The following is a 22,420-nucleotide window of genomic DNA, read 5'->3' as shown; positions in this document are numbered from 1 at the left end:
GCTTTTCTTTTTTTTTTTTTTGAAACAGAGTCTCACTCAGTCACCCAGGCTGGAGGGCAGTGGCATGATCTCCACTCATTGCAACCTCTCTGTCTTCCAGGTTCAAGCAATTCTCCTGCTTCAACCTCCCGAATAGCTGGGATTACAGGCACCTGCCACCACGACCGGCTAATTTCATATTTCTAGTAGAGACGGGGTTTCACCATGTTGGCGAGGCTGATCTCGAACTCCTGACCTCAAGTGATTCACCAGCCTAAGCCTCTCAAAGTGCTGGGATTACAGGCGTGAGACACTGTGCCCGGCCTTTTTTGTTGAGGCAGGGTCTCACTCTGTCACCCAGGCTGGAATGCAGTGGCATGATCACGGCTCACTGCAGCCTGGACCTCCTGAGCTCAAGTGATCCTCCCACCTCAGCCTCCCGAGTAGCTGGAACTACAGGCATGCGCTACTATGCCAGGGTCTCGCTATGTTGCCCAGGCTGGTCTCAAATTTCTGGGCTCAAGTGATACTTCTGTCTTGGCCTCCCAAAGTGTTGGGATTACAGGTGGGAGCCATCGTACTCAGCCCACCATATTTTCAAAGTTCATCCATGTTGTAGCAGGTATAGTAATTCACCTGCTTTATCTCTCAACACAATAGTTACAAAGCACTTGGTGCACACACTACTTCCCTGTCTCCTCCTTTTTAACAATACCTCGTGGCTCTGCCTTGCCCAGAACCTAGCATGGAGCCCGGCAGAGTAGACTCACAGTAATATTTGTTGACAGACCATAGAAAAGCCTTAGAAAAGCCATTCATCCTCATGCCTGTAATCCCAGCACTTTGGGAGGCTGAGGTGGGCAGATCCCTTGAGGTCAGGAGTTCAAGACCAGCCTGGCCAACATGATGAAACCCCGTCTCTACTAAAAATACAAAAAAAATTAGCTGGGTATGGTGGTGCGCCTGTAGTCCCAGCTACTTGGGAGGCTGAGGCAGGAGAATGGCTTGAAGCGGGGAGGTGGAGGTTGCAGTGAGCTGAGATAGCACCACTGCACTCCAGCCTGGGCAACAGAGTGAGACTCTATCTCAAAGAAAAGAAAAGAAAAGAGAAAAGAAAAGAAAAGGGGGAGGGGGGAGAGAGAGAGAGGAGGGGAGGGGAGGGAAAAGAAAAGCAAAGCCATATACAATCTCCAATGCTCACACAACCCCAGCAACTCTGGTCTGTTATTCCCATTTTACAGATGAGGAAAGTGAGGCTTACAAGAATTCGGTAACTCATCCAAGGTCACAGAACTGGGAAGGGGTGGACCAGGATTCCAGCGCAGGGTCTCCTGACCCAACGCCTCTGCTTGTCCTCTTACTTTTCTCCTTGAGCAACAAAGATTCCGCCAACAGCAAGACCTGGCCCCACTGCTCCATGACCTCAGGAACCCGATGGCATCATATTTTGAAGAAGAATAAAAATTTGAAAGGAAGAATAGCTCCCGAGGGTTAAGTTTAAAATTAAGGCCTGCTAGTAAATATTATTATAGGTTTAAATTTTTTTTAATGTATTTAAGTCAGGCCCATAAATGGAAAATGGGCCAAACCTGTAATTAAATAAACAACTATGTTCAGAATATCTCCAAACAGAATAAGATAATATTTTTAGTCCAAAATGCATAATAGATATTTTAGTTCCTTTCATTTGGTTCAGAGAAGACAGTTCTGTAAACAGGCACAGACTCTACCAACAGACACACCAATATTTTATAAATATCATTTCCACCTGGGTAGGAGCAAGCAGAATATGCAAGTTGAAGGGAGAAAGGAAAGATTTTCAACAGATTTCCCACTGAAGCCTCATTTCACCTCCTCATCACCCACACCAGAAGGGGGCAGTTTTGGGAATAAGTCACTTACTCTCCCTGAGCCTCAGTTTCCCCTTTATTTTTGTCTTTTGTAGAGATGGGGTCTCTCTATGCTGCCAGGGTGGTCTCGAACTCCTGGGCTCAAGCTATCCTCCTGCCTTGGCCTCTCAAAGTGCTGGGATTATAGGTATGAGCTACCATGCCCAGCCAGTTTCCCCAACTCTAAATGAGAGGGTTGGATGAGATGATACCTGGGGCATGTTCAGGCCTAAAAATTGATTATATCATCATATTAATTCAGCTTTGCTCTTATGCCAAGTTCTAATCCGTAGTAAGAATATATAGCTGAAGATCTAAAAACATACTTCAAGTAGGCCGGGCGCGGTGGCTCGTGCCTGTAATCCCAAAACTTTGGGAGGCCGAGGCGGATGGATCAGGAGTTCAAGACCAGCCTGGCCAACATGGTGAAACACTGTCTCTACTAAAAATACAAAAAAATTAGCCGGGCATGGTGGTGTGCACCTCTAGTCCCAGCTACTCAGAAGACTGAGGCATGAGAATCACTTGAACCTGGGAGGCAGTGAGTTGCAGTGAGTTGAGATCACTCCACTGTACTCCTGCCTGGGCTACAGAGTAAGACTCTGTCTCAAAAAATAAATAAAAATAAAAACATACTTCTAATAATGCTTACAATAGCCTCTTTGCCACCAGAGCAGACCAAGTCAGCAGAACCTGGAGTTTTAATCAAGAGTTGGAACAGATCTTTGATTCTCTCCAGGAGTTAGCAGGGGTCAGAGAGAAGTTCAGATAAAGATAGGAGGAGGAGATAGAAGAAAAATTCCCATCCAATCTGTTTCTCAGCTGGGCATGGTGGCTCATACCTGTAATCCCAGCACTTTGGGAGGCCGAGGTGGGCAGATCACCTGAGGTTAGGAGTTTGAGACCAGCCAGGCCAACATGGTGAAACCGCATCTCTACTAAAAATACAAAAATCAGCTGGGTGTGGTGGCAGGGGCCTGTAATCCCAGCTACTTGGGAGGCTGAGGCAAGATAATCACTTCAACCCAGGAGGCAGAGTTTGCAGTGGGCAGAGATCATGCCACTGCACTTCAGCCTGCGCGACAGAGCAAGACTCCATCTCAAAACAAAAACAAAATCTGTTTCTCATCTTACAAATCTTTTCTCATCTTCACAACACCTATCTTACAGGTAAGGAAGCTGAGGTTAAGAGAAGTCAAGTTATTAGCTCAAAGTGATGAAACCCTCCTCCATCTAGAGCCAAGTGATTTTCTTTTTCTTTCTTTTTTTTTTTTTTTTTTTTGAGATGGAGTCTTGCTCTGTTGCCCAGGCTGGAGTGCAGTGGTGCAATCTCCGCTCACTGCAATCTCCACCTCCCAGGTTCAAGCAATTTTCCTGCCTCAGCCTCCTGAGTAGCTGGGACTACATGAGCACGCTGCCACACCCGGCTAATTTTTTTTTGTATCTTAGTAGAGATGGGGTTTCACCGTGCTGCCCTGGCTGGTCTCGAACTCCTGAGTTCAGGCAATCCATCCGCCTCAGCCTCCCAAAGTGCTAGGATTACAGGTGTGAGCCACCACTCCCGGCCGTGATTTTCAGCAAAGGTAGCAGGATGATTCAATGGGGAAGAGTCTCTTCAACCAAGAGGGCTGAGATAACTGGATAACAACATGCAAAAGAATAAAGTTCAACCCCTTACCTCACTCCGTAGACAAAAATTAACTCAAAATGGATCAATGACCTAAATATTAGAGTTAAATATGATAAACCTATTAGAAGAAAACTTAAGGGTAAATATTTATAACTTTGGATTTGGCAGTGGATTCTAAGGACACCAAAAACACGAGCAACAAAAGACAACAGATTAATTGAACTTCATCAAACTTAAACAGTTTTGTGCAAAGACACTATCAAGGAAGTGAAAAGACAACTTACATAATGGGAGAAAATATTTGCAAATCACATATCTGGTAAGAGTCAGTATCCACAGTATATAAAGAACTCTTAACTGGGCATGGTGATTCATGCCTGTAATCCCAGCACTTTCAGAGGCAGAGAGGCAGAAGGATTGCTTGAAGCCAAGATTTTGAGACCAGCCTGGGCAACTTATCTCTACAAAAAGTTTAAAAATGGCGGGGCGTGGTGGCTGGCGACTGTAATCCCAGCACTTTGGGAGGCCAAGGCAGATGGATCATGAGGTCAGGAGTTCGAGACAGCCTGGCCAACATGGTGAAACCCCGTCTCTACTAAAAAATATATAAAAATTAGCCGGGCGTGGTGGTGCATGCCTGAGACAGGAGAATCGCTTGAGTTCAGGAGGCGGAGGCTGAAGTGAGCCGAGATCACGCCATTGCACTCCAGCCTGGACAAAAAGAGTGAGACTCCATCTCAAAAAAAAAAAAAAAAGGCTAAAAATTAGCTGGGCACTTTGCCAGGCACAGTGGCTCATGCCTGTAATCCCAGCACTTTGGAGGCCAAGGTGGGTGGATTGCTTGAGGTCAGGAATTTGAGACCAGCCTGACCAACAGGGTGAAACCCAGTCTCTACTAAACATACAAAAATTAGCTGGGCGTGGTGGCGGGCACCTGTAATCCCAGCTACTCAGGAGGCTGAGGCAGGAGAATCGCTAAAACCTGGGAGGCAGAGGTTGTAGTGAGCCGCGATCGTGCCACTGCACTCCAGCCTGGGCGACAAAGTGAGACTTTGTCTCAAAAAAATTAGCCCAGCATCGTGCCACACACCTATAGTCTCAGCTACTCAGGAGGCTGAGCCAAGAGGATAGTTTGAGCCCAGGAGTTTGAGGCTGCAGTGAGCCATGATCATGCCACTGTACTCCAAGCTGGGTGACAGAGCAAGACCCTGTCTCAACAAAAGAAGTAAAACAGGATTACCGTATGACCCAGCAATTCCACTCCTAGGTATATACTCCAAAATATTGAAACCAGGTACTCAAATAAGTATTTGTTCATGAATGTTCATAGCAGCACTATTCACATAAGCCAAAAGGTGGAAACAACCCAAATGCCCATCATTGAATGAATGGATAAACGAAATGTGATCTATCCATGCAGTGGATATTATTCAGCCATAAAATGAATGACGTACTGACACATGCTATTAATACAACATGAACAGGATGGGTGTGGTGGCTCACGCCTGTAATCGCAGCACTTTGGGAGGCTGAGGCAGGTGGATCACTTGAGGTCAGGAGTTCAAGACCAGCCTGGCCAACATGGTAAAACTCCATCTCTGCTAAAAATACCAAAATTACCCAGGCATGGTGGTGCACGTCTGTAATCCCAGCTACTCAGGAAGCTGAGGCAGGAGAATCGCTTGAACCCGGGAGGCGGAGGTTGCAGTAAGCCGAGATGGCACCACTGCACTCCAGCCTGGGCGACAGAGTGAGATTTCGTGTCAAAAAAAAAAAAAGAAAGAAAGAAAATGAGCAAACCTCAAAAACATTATACTAAGTGAAGAAGCCAGGAACATAGTGTATGATTCTATTTATATGAAATATCTAGACAGGGTAAATCCAGAGATAGAAAACTGGTAACCTGGTAAGTTTACCAGGTGTTGGTGGTAGGGAGGAATGGGAACGGATTGCTTAAGGGGAAAGGGATTTTTCGAGGCGGAGTGATGAAAAAGTTTAGGTGGTGGTTGGATGACATTGTGAATATACTAAGTATCACTGAATTATACACTTTAACATAGTTAATTTTATGTTATGTCTATTTTCTTTTTGTTGTTGTTGTTTTTGAGACAGAGTCCCACTCTGTCGCCCAGGCTGGAGTGCGATGGTGCAGTCTCGGCTCACTGCAACCTCCACCTCCTGGATTCAAGCAATTCTCCTGCCTCAGCCTTCTTAGTAGCTGGGATTAAAAGCACCCACCTGTATTTTAGTAGAGACGTGGTTTCACCATGTTGGCCAGGCTGGTCTGGAACTCCTGACCTCGTGATCCGCCCACGTCAGCCTCCCAAAGTGTTGGGATTACTGGTGTGAGCCACCACGCCCAGCCTCTTTTTTTCTTTACTCTTTTTTTTTTTTTTTTTTTTGAGACAGGATCTCACTCTGTTGCCCAGGCTGAAGTGCAGTGGTGCAATCTTGGCTCACTACAGCCTCAGCCTCCCTGGGCTCAGGTGATCCTCCTACCTCAGCCTTCCAAGTAGCTGAGACTGCAGGTGCACACCACCACACCATGCTAGTTTTCGTATTATTTGTAGAGATAGGGTTTCACCATGTTGCCCAGGCTGGTCTTGAATTCCTAGGCTCAAGCCATCTGCCCGTCTTGAGATTACAGGAGTGAGCCACAGCGCCGAGCCTGTTATGTCTATTTTCAAGTAACAGAAAATAGAAAAAAAGGGATGGAACTAGTGGTCTGGATCATGACTAGCTCTTCAGATAACTTTGAGTCTCGCTGCCGAAACTCAAGCCTTATCTGCATTCTCCCTGTACCATTACTCACTTCCTAGTTGTTTTCATTGTTTTAGCTTTCTTATTTATTTGAAGGGAAACTATAAATGGAAAATGCCATACATCAGAATGGAATCTATTTCTTTTTGTTTTTGTTTGAGATAGAGTCTCACTCTGTTGCCCAGGCTGGAGTACAGTGGTGCGATCTCGGCTCACTGCAACCTGTGCCTCCTGGATTCAAGTGATTCTCCTGCGTCAGACTCTCGAGTAGCTGGGATTACAAGCATGCACCAACACACCAGGGTAATTTTGTATTTTTAGTAGAGACGGGGTTTCACCATTGAGGCTGCTCTCAAACTCCTGGCCTCAAGTGATCCACCTGCCTTGGCCTCCCAAAGTGCTGGAACTGTAGGCGTGAGCCACAGCACCCGGCCCAAAATGGAATCTTAAAAATAAATACCACGGCCAGATGCAGTGGTTCACACCTGTAATTCCAGCACTTTGAGAGGCTGAGGCGGGTGGATCACTTGAGGTCAGGAGTACAAGACCAGCCTGACCAACATGGCAAAACCTCATCTCTACTAAAAATACAAAAATATTAGCCAGGTGTAGTGGCGGGCACCTGTAATCTCAGCTACTCAGGAGGCTGAGGCAGGAGAATCACTTGAACCCAAGAGGTGGAGGTTGCAGTAAGCCAAGAACATGCCTTTGCACTCCAGCCTGGGCAACAGGAGTAAAACTCTGTCTCAAAAAAAACAAACAAACAAAAAAAATCAAAAAACAAACAAACAAAAAAACCCACACTCCAAAAACAAACAAACAAACAATAAATAAATAATATAAAAATAAAATAAATACTACAGTCCTTATGTTATTGCTTTGTTTCAAAATCTGGTAGGATTGCCTGAGGGACCTGAGATTTTTAATTGCAGGGTTTTTTTTATGTATCTTTGGAAGTGGTTGGTTAGGTAAATTTTTTCTTTTTTTTTTTTTTTTTTTGAGACTGGGTTTTGCCCTCTTACACAGGCTGGAGTGCTGTGACTCGATCACAGCTCACTGCAGCCTCAACCTCCTGGGCTTCAAGCGATCCTCCCACCTCAGCCTCCCAAGTAGCTGGGATCACAGATGTGTGCCACCACGCCTGGCCAATGTTAAAAAAATCCTTTAACTTTTTTGTAGAGATGCACTCCTGGCCTCAAGCGATCCTCCTTCTGGTCCCCACCCCAAGCCCCTTTCTGATAAACATTTACACTGTTTATTATCTGATGCCATTTCTATCTTCTTCCTTGTCGTCCAGACATCAAATAATTAGGTTTCTTCATGGTTTTCTTTTTCAAGTCCTCATTGTTAAAGATCACTCACATTAGGGCCAGACACCATGCCTTACGCCTGTAATCTCAGCACTTTGGGAGGCCGAGGCGGGCAGAGCACTTGAGGTGGGGAGTTTGAGACCAGCCCAGCCAACTTGGTGAAACCCCACCTCTACTGAAAAAAATACAAAAATTAGCTGGGCGTGATGGTGCATGCCTGTAGTCCCAGCCACTTGGGAGGCTAAGGCATGAGAATCGCTTGAACCCAGGAGGCAGAGGTTGTAGTGAGCCAAGATCACATCAGCACACTCTAGCCTAGGTGACAGAGCGAGACTCTGACTCAAAAAATAAATAAAATAAATATCACTTACATTAGATATACCCAAGGGGTGGTCTATAGAGACTTGGAAGCAGTGGTTATTGCAACAGGGGCACGGAAGTCATCTGGCTATGCCAGGATGCCCAGGGGATACTCGGGGTGGGTGGCATGGTGCTGCTGGGGACACACCGCACAAGACGCTCTGATTGACGCACTGCCAGGAGTAGCGCTCTGTCTTGGGGCTGCAGCCGGCCTCCTCAGCTCGAGTGTAACAACAGTCGTGGCCATGGCAGCACCTGCGAATGTCACATGGGCAGGACAGCAGGTGGGTGAAGCTCTCTCCTGGCCCTCCTCTCTTGCCAGGACCATGGGTGACTGAAGACCCCCAGGGAGGCACAGCATCCTCTTATCTAAGTTTTTTTTTTTTTTTTTTTTTTTTAAGAGACAGGGTCTTTCTCTGCCGCCCAGGCTGGAGTGCAGTGGCACAATCATAGCTCACTGCAGCCTTGAACTCCTGGGCTCAAGTGATCCTCCCACTTCAGTGTCCCAAGTAGCTGAGACTACAGGCACACGCCAGCATGCCCGGCTGGTTTTTTAATTTGTATTTCCTTTAAGACAGCGTATCTCTCTGTTGCTCAGGCTGGAGTGCAATGGCTCAATCAGCTCACTTTAGCCTTGAACTCCCAGGCTCAAGTGATACTGCCACCTCAACCTCCCAAGTATGCTACTACAGGAACACAAACTCCTTTTTTAAATTTTTTGTGGATATGGGGTCTCACTATGTTGCCTAGGCTGGTCTCGAACTCCCAGGCTCAAGCAGTCCTCCTACCTCAGCCTCCCCAAATGCTGGGATTATAGGTGGGAGCTACTGTACACCTGGCCTTATCTAAGCTGTTTCCCTGAAAATCCCCGACTTGGGTAATGATTCCATTGGCCCCACCATGCCCTGTCCTGCCTTCCTGGCTGTGCCCAAGCTTGGTCCCTGCCTGCCTGCCTGCCTCACTCTCTGGGTCTCGAGCTCCTGTGACACATGACTCCTCTCTCTTCCTGGAGTGATCCAAGCCCTGCCACTTCCTGACTTTGCCCACACTGTACCCTCTGCCTGGGGCAACTTCATGTCTGCCCATTGACCCTCAGGCCTCAGCCCAGGCACAAGCCCCTGCCTCCAGAGGTCATCCAGGCCTCACCAGGCTACACCCTCTCGTAAAATTGGATTCTCTCCCTTCAGGGCAGGTTTATAATGAAATCCTCCTCAGAGGCCAGGTGCGGTGACACCCATCTGTAATCCCAGCACTTTGGGAGGCTGAGGTGGGAGGATCACTTGAGGCCAGGGGATCGAGACCAGCCTGGGCAACATAAGAGAGACTCTTGTCTCTACAACAAATTTAAAAATTAGCTCACCAGGCCAGGCTCAGTGGCTCATGCCTGTAATCCCAACTCAGGCTGGAGTGCAATGGCACGATCTTGGCTCACTGCAACCTCCACCTCCTGGGTTCAAGTGATTCTCCTGCCTCAGCCTCCCGAGTATCTGGGATTACAGGCATGCGCCACCATGCTTGGCTAATTTTGTAGTTTTAGTAGAGACAGGGTTTCGCCATGTTGGCCAGGCTGGTCTGGAACTCCTGACCTCGTGATCCACCTGCCTCGGCCTCCCAAAGTACTGGGATTACAGGCGTGAGCCACCACACCTGGACACGTTACTGAATATTTCTGTGCCTTGGTTTCTTCATCTGTGAAATGGGATTGTTGTGAGAACGCAAAGGGATTCCCACGGCAGTTCCTAGTGCATAGTCTGGCTTCCTGTGTGTGTGTGTGTGTGTGTGTGTGTGTGTGTGTGTGTGTGTGTGTGTGTGTGTGTTTAATATAGAGACAGGGTCTCACTATGTTGCCTAGGCTGGTTTCAAACTCCTGGTCTCCAGTGATCTTCCTGCTTCGACCCAAAGTGGTGGGATTACAGGTGTGAATCACCACACCTGGTCACTTTATATTTTTATTATTTTTTTCTTTTGAGACAGGGTCTCGCACTGTCACCCAGGTTGGAATGCAATGGTGCAATCTCAACTCACTGCAAACTCCACCTCCTGGGTTGAAGCAATTCTCCTGCCTCGGTCTCCTGAGTAGCTGGGATTACAGACGCCTGCCACCACACACAGCTAATTTTTGCATTTTTAGTAGAGATGGGGTTTCGCCATATTGGCCAGGCTGGTCTTGAACTCCTGACCTCAAGTGATCTGCCCGCCTCGGCCTTCCAAAGTGCTGGGATTACAGGAGTGAGCCACCGCTCCTAGCGAAGTTTTTAAGGCAACGTCATCAGCTCAAGGCCAGGGTAAGGAGCAGCTGGTACCAAGATCTGGCTTCACTGGCCATGTTATCCAAGAGGCCTCTGCCTGCCTGCAAAGTGGTACTGCACACTGGGATCTCCCTGGACCAAACCCCAGCTTCAGTTTTGGGTACTTCCTCATAAGCCTTGACTACCCCAGAGTGTGAGGGATTTTGTGGCCTGGTCCCAGGCATGCACTCACCAGTCAATGGCATCGCGGGGCTGGCCATGGCCTCCCAAGCCACAAAAGCAACCATATTTCATATAGGCGATGGGGGTTCGGGGACCAACACAACCCACAGTTCCTGCCAGTTCCAGGATCCCACGCCGGTGCACACGTAATGTCCTGGAGTCTGGGGGGTAAACAAAGGTGACAGGCTGCAGGTCAGGGCTTCCCAGACCCCTGGGAAGGGCATGAGCCTGAGAAGAGCCTAGGTGTTACAGCCTGGCTGTCTGGGTTTGAATCCTACTTCCTAGCTGTGTGACCTTGGACAAATTCCTAACCTCTCTGGGCCTTGGTTTCCTCATCTGTGAAATGGGGGATAAGCTGACTTCAACTCATATGAATGAAATGAGATAATGAGTATTAAGCCCCTGGTGCATGAAAAGGCTATTATAATCCATCTGGGCTCAGTGGCTCACACCTGTAATCCCAACATTTTGGGAGGCCCAGGCGGGCAGATCACCTGAGGTCAGCAGTTCAAGATCAGCCTGGCCAACATGGTGAAACCCCATCTGTAGTAAAAATACAAAAATTAGCCGAGCCTAGTGGTGCACACTGGTAATCCCAGCTACTAGGGAGGCTGAGGAAGGAGAGTCACTTGAATCTGAGAGGCGAAGATTGCAGTGAGCCAAGATTTTGCCACTGCATTCCAACCTGGACGACAGAGCAAGAGTCTCAAAAAAAGAAAAAGAAAAAAAGGATAACTATTATAATCAAGGTCCTCAAGGTAGCCAAGAAGGGAAAAAAGAGTCGTGCATGAAACGTTTGTCCACTTCCCTGTGTTGGGCACTGGGCATCACGGATGCGCCTACAGGTGTCTGTCACCAAGGTGGGCTCCTCTGTGGCAGCTCCCAGGCCCTGGCACTGCCCTGTGCTCATGACTTCCCCTCCAGACTCAGACTCAGGGCCCTTGGTATCTCCTCTTATTTTCACTGCCAGACAGGAAGGCCCCTTGGCCTGAGCCCAGCCATTTTTCTAGATCCTGGCACAGCTTGGACATGTAATGGTACCCAATGTATGTGACTGGAACCCCTGCATTGGACATGTAGGAAACGAGGCCAGCCGGGAAAGGTAACCGCACATTCCCACAGCCAGCAGGAACCCGAGCAGAGGCTTCAACCCAGGCTTCTGACTTGCAAACCAGTGCTCCTTCCTCCTTACACAGTGACAACAGGGGAAGGTGGCCTTCCGGGTTGCCAGAGCCGAGTGGTACCAGCAATAGAGTGGAAACTCACACACAGGCTTCCCTGCTTCCTGGGTTAGGGTTAGGGTTTATACAGCTCTGGGAGGTTGATGCATTGTGTTTGATCATCTTTTTTTTTTTTTTTTTTGAGACACAGTCTCATTCTTGTTGCCCAGGCTGGAGCACAGTGGTGTAATCTTGCTCACAGCAACCTCTGCCTCCCAGGTTCAAGCAATTCTCCTGCCTTAGCCTCCCGAGTAGCTGGGATCACAGGCGTGCGACACCACACCCAGCTAATTTTTGTATTTTTAGTAGAAAGGGGTTTCACCATCTTGGCCAGGCTGGTCTCGAACTCCTGACCTCATATGATCCACCTGGTTTGGCCTCCCAAAGTGCTGGGATTATAGGCGTGAGCCACTGTGCTCATCCTGATCATCTTGTCTCTCTTTTTTTTTTTTTTAGAGACAGGGTCTCACTTTGTCACCCACACTGGAGTGCAGTGGCACCATCAGTTCACTGCAGCCTCCAAATCCTGGGCTCAAGCAATCCTCCTGCCTCAGCCTCCAGACATACGGGCATGCACCACCATGCCCAGCTAATTTTTAAATTTTTAGTAGATATGCGGTCTCACTATGTTGCCCAGGCTGTTCACAAACTCCTGGCCTCAAGTGATTCTCCTGCCTTGGCCTCCGAAGGCGCTGGGATTCCAGGCATGAGCCACCATGCCCAGTCTCATTTCTGTTTTATCTAGAACAGTTTTCATCACACTGACTTTTTCGAGAAGTCCAGGCCAGATTGAAATTCCATTTTGTCTTTTTATCAGTGGAAAAAGTAGCATATTTATGTTGGAGGACAAAGATGAATCAAAGAGGAAGAAAATGTAAAACGCATTTGGGGCCGGGCGCGGTGGCTCATGCCTGTAATCCCAGCACTTTGGGAGTCCGAGGCGGGCAGATCACCTGAAGTGAGCAGTTCCAGACCAGCCTGACCAACATGGAGAAAGCTGTTTCTACGAAAAATACATAATTAGCCGGGCATGGTGGTGCACGCCTGTAATCCCAGCTACTTGGGAGGCTGAGGCAGGAGAATCACTTGAACCCGGGAGGTGGAGGTTGCAGTGAGCCGAGATCGTGCCACTGCACTCCAGCCTGGGCAACAGTGAGACTCTGTCTCAAAAAAAAAAAAAAAAAAAAAGAGCTGAGCTCTGATATAAGCTCCCCTGGCACACAGTGAGCTTCCAGAAATGGTCCCTCGACCTCTAAATCCACCAAGACCCAGGGAACACGCCCACTCTGAGCACCCTGACAATGTCCCAGTCCCAACACAGTACCCTGAAGCTGTCCCCAAAGGTTCCCCTGCCACCGTCCCTGACCACTCTCTGGTATCTCAGAGCCCTAGCAACAGCCCTATAGAGGGAGGGTTCTAGGCATGGGGCAGGCATGAGCACTGTGCTTATAACCAAGCAAAACACTCCTCTGTGCCAACATAGGTGGGGCAGGTCACGCTGGGGTCTGTTTGCCCTGTCTGCCCGCTGCAGCCTCCTCGGGGAGGGCCAGGGTTGTCTGTGCATCCTGTGAGCCCCATGGTCTATGTGCACATATGTGTGTCTGTGCCTTTCTCTCTCTCTCTCAGTGTGTGTGTGTGTGTGTGTGTGTGTGTGTGTGTGTGTACACGGTGCATCTGAATTGTCCTGAGTGCTGTCTCGGGTATCCTTGAGCTGTGTGTGCGTGTGTCCCCCTAGCGGTATCTCAGTATTTTTCCCTGTGGGAGCTGCACACCTGAGGGCCAGGTGAGTCTGGGGCTGGTCCTGTGCCTGCGCATCTGTGTGCTGGCGGTGTCTGCATAGTACTCTGCGGGTACATGTATCTGTGCACCCCAGAAATGGGCAGTCACCCAGGAGACCTCTCTACAGTGACCCCAAAGGATGGATACTGGGATAGGGACAGTATGTTCTATTTTTTGTTTTTTTTGTTTGTTTGTTTTGTTTGTTTGTTTGTTTGTTTGGTCACAGGGGTTTGTTGTACAGGGGCACAATATATTCTTCTCCCACCCCCAAGCCGGCCCTTTCTGCCCCTGCTCCTCCCACCCTCTGGTGTCTCACATCTCAGGGACAGGTGGAATGAAGGATAAGTTCGCGGACCCCAGATCAGGACAACCGGGAGGCTTCCAGGCTGCCGGAGAGGGTCACAGCCGGTTAGGGGAGGGAGCCAGGAGAGGACTCTGCGCCCCTGGGGAAGGACTGGGCTAGTTCTGGGTCCCTGGGAGGAGTGAGTGGGGGGCCCTGCAGAAGGCTGGGGCGCATCGTGTGGGTGAGCATTAGAAGAGCGAGCTGGGGGCTCTAGGGCAACTAGGAACTTGGAGAGGGATGGGAGGCAGGGCTGCTGGGTCCCTAGGAAGGGCTGGAGGAATCCCGGAACGCCTGAGTTCCGGGAAAGCCCCTTCCTCACTCACCCTCGCCGGACCCGGGGCCAGGTCGAAGCAGCAGCAGCAGCAGCGACGGCAGTAGCAGGAGCAGCATGATTGGCAGGCACACAGGTAGCGGCCCCATCGGAGGGTGGCAGAGGTGGGACGGTGCTGCAGGGCCACCGGAGGCACCAAGGCCGGCGGACACACACCCCGGCTGTCACGCCCCGGCTCCGCCCCCGACCTCACCTTCCCTCGCGGCCCAAGCAGAGCGAGCTAGGGGCGGGCACTTGGGGCGGCGCAAAGGCGTCCTGATCTCTGTATCTTGGTCACTGAAGGGGCTCGAGAGGCCGCGGGGCACTGGGGACAGGACCGGGAGTCAGGACCAGGGAAGTCTCCTCGGAATAAGGGAGGAAAAGGCGCTCTTTTGATGTTATTATTCCCCCAGCCCCTCCCCCGCTCACCTGGGCGCCCAAAGGGGACAGAAGACTTGGAGGAGGGGTAGTCCTGAATTTGCTTTAACATTTTATTTTATTTGGCCGGGCGCGGTGACTCACGCCTGTAATCCCAGCACTTTGGAAGGCCGAGGCTGGCGGATCACCTGAGGTCAGGAGTTCAAAACCAGCCTGGCCAACATGGTGAGGCTGTGTCTACTAAAAACACAAAAATTAGCAGGGCGTGGTGGTGCGGACCTATAATCCCAGCTACTTGGGAGGCTGAGGCACAGGAATCGCTTGAACACGGAAGGCAGAAGTTGCAGCGAGCCAAGATCACACCACTGCACTCCAGCCTGGGTGAGAGCCAGACTCTGTCTCTTTCTCGCTCTCTCTGTCTCTCTCTCTGTCAGTCTGGAGAGAGTTGATTGTCCCTGGTCAGTCTCTCTAGTCGAGAGAGAGAGAGACACTGAGGCTGGGCACAGGGCTCACGCCTGTAATCCCAGCACTTTGGGACACTGAGGCGGGTGGATCACCTGAGGTCAGGAGTTGGAGACCAGCCTGGCCAACATGATGAAACCCCGTCTGTACTAAAAATACAAAAAATTCCCCGGGTATGGTGTTGAGCGCCTATAATCCCAACTACTCAGGAGCCCGAGGCAGGAGAATCGCTTGAACCCGGGAGGCAGACGTTGCAGTGAGCGAAGATCGCACCACTGCACTCCAGCCTGGGCAACAAGAGCAAAACTCCATCACACACAAACACACACACACACACACACAAAATTAACCAGGCATGGTGGCACGTGCCTGTAGTCTCAGCGGCTCGGGAGGCTGATGTACAAGAATCGCTTGAATCTGGGAGGCAAAGGTTGCAGTGAACCAAGATTGCACCACTGCACTCCAGCCTGGGTGCCAGAGTAAGACACTATCACAAGGCCGGGCACGGTGACTGATGCCTGTAATCCCAGCGCTTTGGGAGGCCGAGGTAGGCGGATCACCTGAGGTCAGGAGTTCGAGACCAGCCTGGCCAACATGGTGAAACCCTGTCTCCACTAAAAATACAAAAAAATTAGCCGGGCATGGTGGTGGACGCCTGTAATCCCAGCTACTCTGGAGGCTGAGTCAGGAGAATTACTTGAACCCAGGAGGCGGAGGTTGCAGTGAGCCAAGATCGCGCTATTCCACTCCAACCTGAGCAACAAGACCGAGACTATGTCTCAAAAAAAAAAAAAAAAAAAAGACTCTGTCTCAAAAAAAAAAAACTAGAAGTCTTGATCTGTGATCTTGGGAAAAGCTGTTCACATCAAGGATGCCATCTTTTTCCGGCGAAAAACTTCCCTCTTGTGAGATTATGAACCCAAAGTTCAAGGTCCTGAAGTTTTGCTGTATTGTGGATGGCAAGGACATTCTTTCTCTGATGTTCTCAGAAGGTCCAATCTTCAGGTTCTAGATTGTGAAGGAATTGATTGTCCCCAGTCAGTGAGCCATAAAAAGCTTTCAGTACCTGGTGAAAATACACTGTACCATAATGATCTACTGTTGTAATATCAGCCCTCTTGCATGAGAAAGCAACCAGAAAACATGCATTGAAAATGATAATTGACAACTGAAATGTTCAAATGGCCCATGAGGTAGCCAAATGCACCTGAAGCTTTGATTGTCTTCCCAGGAACATGAATTTGACAAATGAAACATTGGTTATGAACTATTTTAGCAATTTATAAGTCAGCACACCAATACATATTTAATTTAGATCATTTTATCTTTTCCATGATGAGTCATGGAATGCAGAGCCTTTTATTTTTCATTTTTAGACAGAGTTTCATTCTTGTTGCCCAGGTTGGAGTGCAATGGTGCTATCTCGGCTCACCGCAACCTCCGCCTCCTGGGTTCAAGCGACTCTTCTGCCTCAGCCTCCCGAGTAGCTGGGATTACAGGCATGAGCCACCACGCCCGGATAATTTTTTGTATTTTTAGTAGAGATGGGGTTTCTCCATGTTGGTGAGGCTGATATTGAACTCCCGACCTCAGGTGATTTGCCCGCCTCGGCCTCCCAAAGTGCTGGGATTACAGGTGTGAGCTACCACGCCCAACTGCAGAAACTTTAGTAACAAACACTTTAAGGAGTCAGGAAGGACAAGGTGACATCTTGATTCTACATGAGTCCATGGTTAACATCGGACTTGCGTGCTCTGAATATCAGTTGTTTCTCCAGTTTACGTGCATAGCACTGATACCTAATGGGTTATCATAGGTAATTTGACTTAGACCTTGGAGTTCATTCAAATTGTATACCTAGGCTGGGCGAGCCCACAAAAAATTAGCTGGGCATGGTGGCAGAAGCCTGTAATCCCAGCTACTTGGGAGGAGATGGGAGAATCCCTTGAACCCAGGAGGAGGAGGTTTCAGTGAGGGGAGATTGCTCCATTGCACTCCAGCCTGGGCGACAGAGTGAGACCCTGTTTCAAAAACAACAAAAAAGGGGTGGTGGCTCATGCCTGTAATCCCAGCACTTTGGGATGCCAAGGCGGGTGGATCACCTGAGGTTGGGAGTTCAAGACCAGCCTGACCAACATGGTGAAACCCCGTCTCTACTAAAAATTCAAAAAAATTAGCCAGGCATAGTGGTGGGCGCCTGTAATCCCAGCTACTCAGAAGGCTGAGGTATGAGAATCACTTGAACCTGGGAGGCAGAGGTTGCAGTGAGCCAAAATCACGCCATTGCACTCCAGCCTGGGTGACAGATTGAGACTCCGTCTCAAAAAAGCAAAAAGCAAAAAACAAAAACAAACAACAACAACAAAAACCAAACTGTTTATCTAAACAATTTTGGTATCGGCTGTTTTAACATGAAAATTTAGCAAAGTATTTTTTTGGTATTCGATTAATTTTTTGTTCTGCTTGGGTTAGCAGCTTTCTTTCTTTCTCTCTCTCTTTCTTCCCTTCCTTCCTCCCTCCCTTCCTTCCTTCTTTCTTTCTTTCTTTATTTCTTTCTGTCACCCAGGCTGAAGTGCAATGGCATGATCATGGCTCACTGCAATCTCCGCCTCCCGAGTTCAACCGGTTCTCCTGCCTCAGGCTCCCAAGTAGCTGGGATTAGAGATGCCCACCACCATGCCCAGCTAATTTTGTATTTTTTTAGTAGAGACAGGATTACACCATGTTGGTCAATTACAATTCACCTGTCTTCATGAATCGGCTCTGTCTAGGCAGTGGGCAAGGTGAACCCCTTGAGCAGTTACAGTAGTGCCAACATGTCAAGTTTCTAGGCTCTCTCTCCCTGATCGGCCCTGGGGACCCTGTTGGACTGTATGCCAACAAACACATTGTCATGAATTAAGAATATTCACAAATAGTTTACAAATTTTGGAGAAATTAGGCAGAGACAGAAATATGACTCAAATTCTATTTATGAAAGTATACTCGCTGGACGGGGTGGCTCATGCCTGTACTCCCAGCACTTTGGGAGGCCGAGGCAGATGGATCACCTGAGGTCAGGAGTTTGAGACCAGCTTGGCCAACATGATGAAACCCCATCTCCACTAAAAATACAAAAAGTTAGCCAGGTGTGGTAGTGGGTGCCTGTAGTCCCAGCTATTCCAGAGGCTGAGGCAGGAGAATCACTTGAACCTCTGAGGTGGAGGTTGCAGTGAGCTGATATCGTACCATTGCACTCCAGCCTGGGCGACAGTGTGAGACTCTGTCTCAAAAAATAAATATAAAAAATAAAAAGCTGGTATGCTCCATTAATTCCTGCAGGCCCAAAGAAGGCAGCCTAGGAATTCTAGATCAATGGAATGAATACAACTTGCTAGAAATACATAGGAAACAAAATGACTATTCACAGAACCAAATAAAAGCCTTCCACTAGAAACTAAAAATAATAATAATAATAATGGTTTTATATATATGCATACACAAGCAAAGCCAGAAGAGAATAAATAGCAAATGAATGAAAATTAGAAGCAAAAACAAGTAACTAGGAAACCACCTCTACATTTTTTTTACTCAATCTACCCTGAATGCTACAGCATTATCCAGGACCCCAGAAAACACACATAATACTTTATTCCTGATAAACAATTCAATGTCCTTAAGTCCACCAATATCACCATACATTCTGTGCAATCAAGAAATTTACTCAGCTGGGTGCAGTGGCTCACACCTGTAATTCCAGCACTTCGGGAGGCCAAGGCGGGTGGTCAGGAGTTTGAAAACAGCCTGGCCAACGTGGCAAAACCCCATCTGTACTAAAAATACAAAAATTAGCCCAGTGTGGAGGCACATGCCCATAATCCCAGCTACTCGGGTGGCTGAGGCAAGAGAATTGCTTGAGCCTGAGAGGCAGAGGTTGCAGTGAGCCCAGATTGCACAAGTACACTCCAGCCTCGGTGACAGAGGGAGACTCCATCTCAAAGAAAAAAAAAAGATTGTAGACCTAAAGTTAACATTGGCATGTCCTTGGTTATAGGAGGCCAGCAAATAATTTACTTATGAATGATCTATGGGGCGCAGCCCTTCCCAGATGCCTGAGGCCTTTTCTTGCTGAATAGACATCTATTTGGCTGTTACATGATCTTAGGAACAGCTATTCATTTGGAAAAGGGTGTCACAATGACTTTCTCTTTTGCATAAGAAGATGGGGGGCTGGGATCCCGAGATTTTAAAATTTCCTTTACAGCGTACCCATATGTGCTCAAAAGTGAAAAGAGATGACAATTGGCCAGGAGTGATGGCTCACACCTGTAATCCCAGCACTTTGGGAGGACAAAGTGGACAGATCAGAAGGTCAAGAGATCAAGACAATTCTAATCAAAATGGTGAAACCCTGTCTCTACTAAAAATAAAAAAATTAGCTGGGCATGGTGGCATGTGCCTGTAGTCTCAGCTATTCGGGACGCTGAGGCAGGAGAATTGCTTGAACCCGGGAGGCGGAGGTTGCAGTGAGCCGAGTTCGCACCACTGTATTCCAGCCTGGCAACAGAGGGAGACTCCATCTCAAAAAAAGAAAAGAAACGAGATGACAATTGTAGTGCAAAATATCTGTTCCCTTTTGGTCCCCAGTGCCACTGCTACCCCATTCATCACCAATTTTTGTTGATGTCTCTTCCTGACTACTTTTTTGTTTTTTTTTTTTTGGAGATAGAGTCTCACTCTGATGCCCAGCCTGGAGTGCAGTGGTGTGATCTCAGCTCATTGCAACCTCTGCCTCCAGGTTCAAGTGATTCTCCTGCCTCAGCCTCCCAAGTAGCTAGGACTATAGGCATGTGCTACCACGCCCAGCTAGTTTTTGTATTTTTAGTAGAGATAGGATTTTAACATGTTGGCCAGGCTCGTCTTGAACTCCTGACCTCAAGTGATCCACCTGCCTTGGCCTCCCAAAGTGCTGAGATTACAGGTGTGAGCCACCGTGCCTGGCCTTTTTTTTTTTTTTTTTTTTTTTGAGATGGGGTCTCCCTATGTTGCCCAGGCTAAGCTTGAATTTATTTTTATTTTATTTATTCATTTATTTTATTTATTATTTTTTTTTATTTTTTGAGATGGAGTTTTGCTCTTGTCGCCCAGGCTGCAGTGCAGTGGCACGATCTTGGCTCACTGCAACCTCTGCCTCCCAGGTTGGGAGTAGCTGGGACTACAGCTGCCCGCCACTATGCCCAGCTACTTTTTGTATGTTTAGTAGAGCTGGGATTTCACCACGTTGGCCAGGCTGATCTCAAACTCCTGACCTTAGGTGATCTGCCCACCTCGGCCTCCCAAAGTGCTGGGATTACAGTTGTGTGCCACTACACCCGGCCTGGGCTTGAATTTCTGACCTCAAGCAATCCTCCCTCCTCAGGCTCCTGAGTTGCTGATATTACGGGTGCATATCACCTTGCCCAGCACTAGAAACATGATTTTGTTACAACCCCAGATCCCTCTCATTCCCTTTCATAGGAAGACACTGGGCACCAGAGAAGCTTGAGCCAAGAACCAGGGGAACCAAGATTTAAACTCATTTCTGTTGGGTGCCAAACCTCTCTCTGCCTCCTTCTATTGGAGACGGCTGGGCACGGTGGCTCACACCTGTGATCCCAACGCTTTAGGAGGCCTAGGTAGGTGGATCACCTGAGGTCAGGAATTTGAGACCAGCCTGGCCAATATGGTGAAACCCTGTCTCTAGTAAAAATGCAAAAAATTAGCTGGGTGTGGTGGCGGGTGCCTGTAATCCCAGCTACACAGGAGGCTGAGGCAGGAGAATCGCTTGAACCCAGGAGGCAGAGGTTGCAGTGAGCCGAGATCATGCCATTGCACTCCAGCCTGGGAAACAAGAGTGAAACTCCATCTCAAAAAAATTAAAAAAAAAAAAAAAGAAAAGAAAATCAGAGGCTTTGGTCCCTTTGCCTGCGACACTCTGGAGTAATTCTGTCCCTGCCTGAACGTGATCTCCTCAAGGCAAAGTCTGGGTCTCCTTCCTCTTGTGTGCTCAGCCCTGGCCTATCTGTCCCACACTAGGTGCTCAGTGAAGGCGTGCTCATGTGGAGTATGGGTTTCAGGCATACCAAGACTTGGAGTTGCAGAGGCTGTGAGTGACAAGCCTTGGAGTGCTATGCCCACTGGGAAATGGGTCTATCTCGGGGTTGGGCCAATAAGCTGGGCTCCCTCCGACGCCAGTGCTCATAGCTTCCCTACCCTTGGTGGACCCCTGCAGATGGTCAAGTATGTTGGCTCCATATGTGCCTTGAGTAGCTGGGTGCAGTAGCAGGGCATGGTGGCTCAGGCCTGTAATCTCAGCACTTTGGGAGGCTGAGGCAGGTGCATCCCTTGAGGTCAGGAGTTTGAGACCAGCCTGGCCAACATGGCAAAACCCCGTCTCTACTAAAAACAGAAAAATTAGCTGGGCATGATGGTGCATGCCTGTAATCCCAGCTACTCTGGAAGCTGAGGCAGGAGAATCACTTGAACCCGGGAGTCAAATGTTGCGGTGAACCCAAGATTGCACCACTGCACACCAGTGTGGGGCATAGGGGGAGACTCTGTCTCAAAAATAAATAAATAAATAAATAAATAAATACATACATACATAAATAAATAAATAAAACAGATGGAGAGGCTGGGTGTGTGTGGTGGCTCATACCTGTAATCTCTGCCCTTTGGGAGGCTTAGGTGGGAGGATCAGTGGGGCCCAGGAGTTTGAGACCAGCCTGGGCAACATCTCTACCATCTCTACCAAACACACACACACAAATTAAAAAACTAGTTGGGTGTGGCGATGCATACCTACTTGGGAGGCTGAGATGGGAGGATTTCTTGAGCCCAGGAATTTGAGGCTGCAGTCAACAGTGACCACGCCACTGCACTCCAGCCTGGAAGGTAAAGTCAGACACTTTCTCAAACAATAAAAATAAATAAATAAATAAATAAATAAAGCCGGAGGATAATGGTGAGACATGGAGAGAAGGCATGCTAGGCAGAGAGACCTCCGTAGGCAAAGTCGAAGAGACATGAAAGAGCCAGTGTGCAAGAGTAAATTCCTAGAACTCTGGGAGATGGGAGCAGAGGGAGCTGGTACAGGTCTCCACCTGGTGTACAATCTTGGCATAAATCTCCTACCATGAAAATAAATGACATTTTCTTCTTCCGGCTTTTGTAAGTTGGAAGAAAGCAGTTTTTCTGAGAAGGAGTCTCACTCTGTCTCCCAGGCTGAAGTGCAGTAGCGCAGTCTCGGCTCACTGCAACCTCCTTCCCCCTGGTTCAAGCGATTCTCTTGCCTCAGCCTCTCGAGTAGCTGGGACTGCAGGCATGTGCCACCATGCCCGGCTAATTTTTGTTTTTGTTTTTTCGGAGATGGAGTCTCGCTCTGTCACCCAGGCTGGAGCGCAGTGGCGTGATCTCAGCTCACTGCAAGCTCCACCTCCCGGGTTCACGCCATTCTCCTGCCTCAGCCTCCCAAGTAGCTGGGATTACAGGCACCTGCCACCAGGCCTGGC

The 22,420-nt window shown here is 48.6% G+C and overlaps 1 protein-coding gene across 3 annotated transcripts in view; it reads right to left on the bottom strand.

The window, feature by feature from the left end:
• Positions 1-7,378: 7,378 nt before the first annotated feature.
• The window catches only part of LOC129527629 (group 10 secretory phospholipase A2-like), a 41,653-nt gene continuing 26,611 nt past the window's right edge, over positions 7,379-22,420 (bottom strand). For 2 of the 3 annotated variants that reach the window (XM_055365835.2, XM_063699631.1), the window contains 4 exons: positions 21,711-21,796; positions 14,065-15,899; positions 10,410-10,560; positions 7,379-8,183 (listed from right to left, as the gene is read on the bottom strand). In XM_055365835.2, coding sequence (XP_055221810.1) covers positions 8,009-8,183; positions 10,410-10,560; positions 14,065-14,161 — 423 coding nt within the window. In that variant the 5' untranslated portion in view covers positions 14,162-15,899; positions 21,711-21,796 and the 3' untranslated portion in view covers positions 7,379-8,008. The remainder of the gene's footprint in view (positions 8,184-10,409; positions 10,561-14,064; positions 15,900-21,710; positions 21,797-22,420) is intronic. The other variant, XM_055365834.2, reaches the window with a different exon arrangement.

The sequence above is a fragment of the Gorilla gorilla genome, chromosome 18 (assembly GCF_029281585.2).
Source record: "Gorilla gorilla gorilla isolate KB3781 chromosome 18, NHGRI_mGorGor1-v2.1_pri, whole genome shotgun sequence".
Lineage (NCBI taxonomy): Eukaryota > Metazoa > Chordata > Mammalia > Primates > Hominidae > Gorilla > Gorilla gorilla.
Note: the sequence above shows the minus strand (reverse complement) of the source record. Positions and strands in the feature narration are given on the sequence as shown.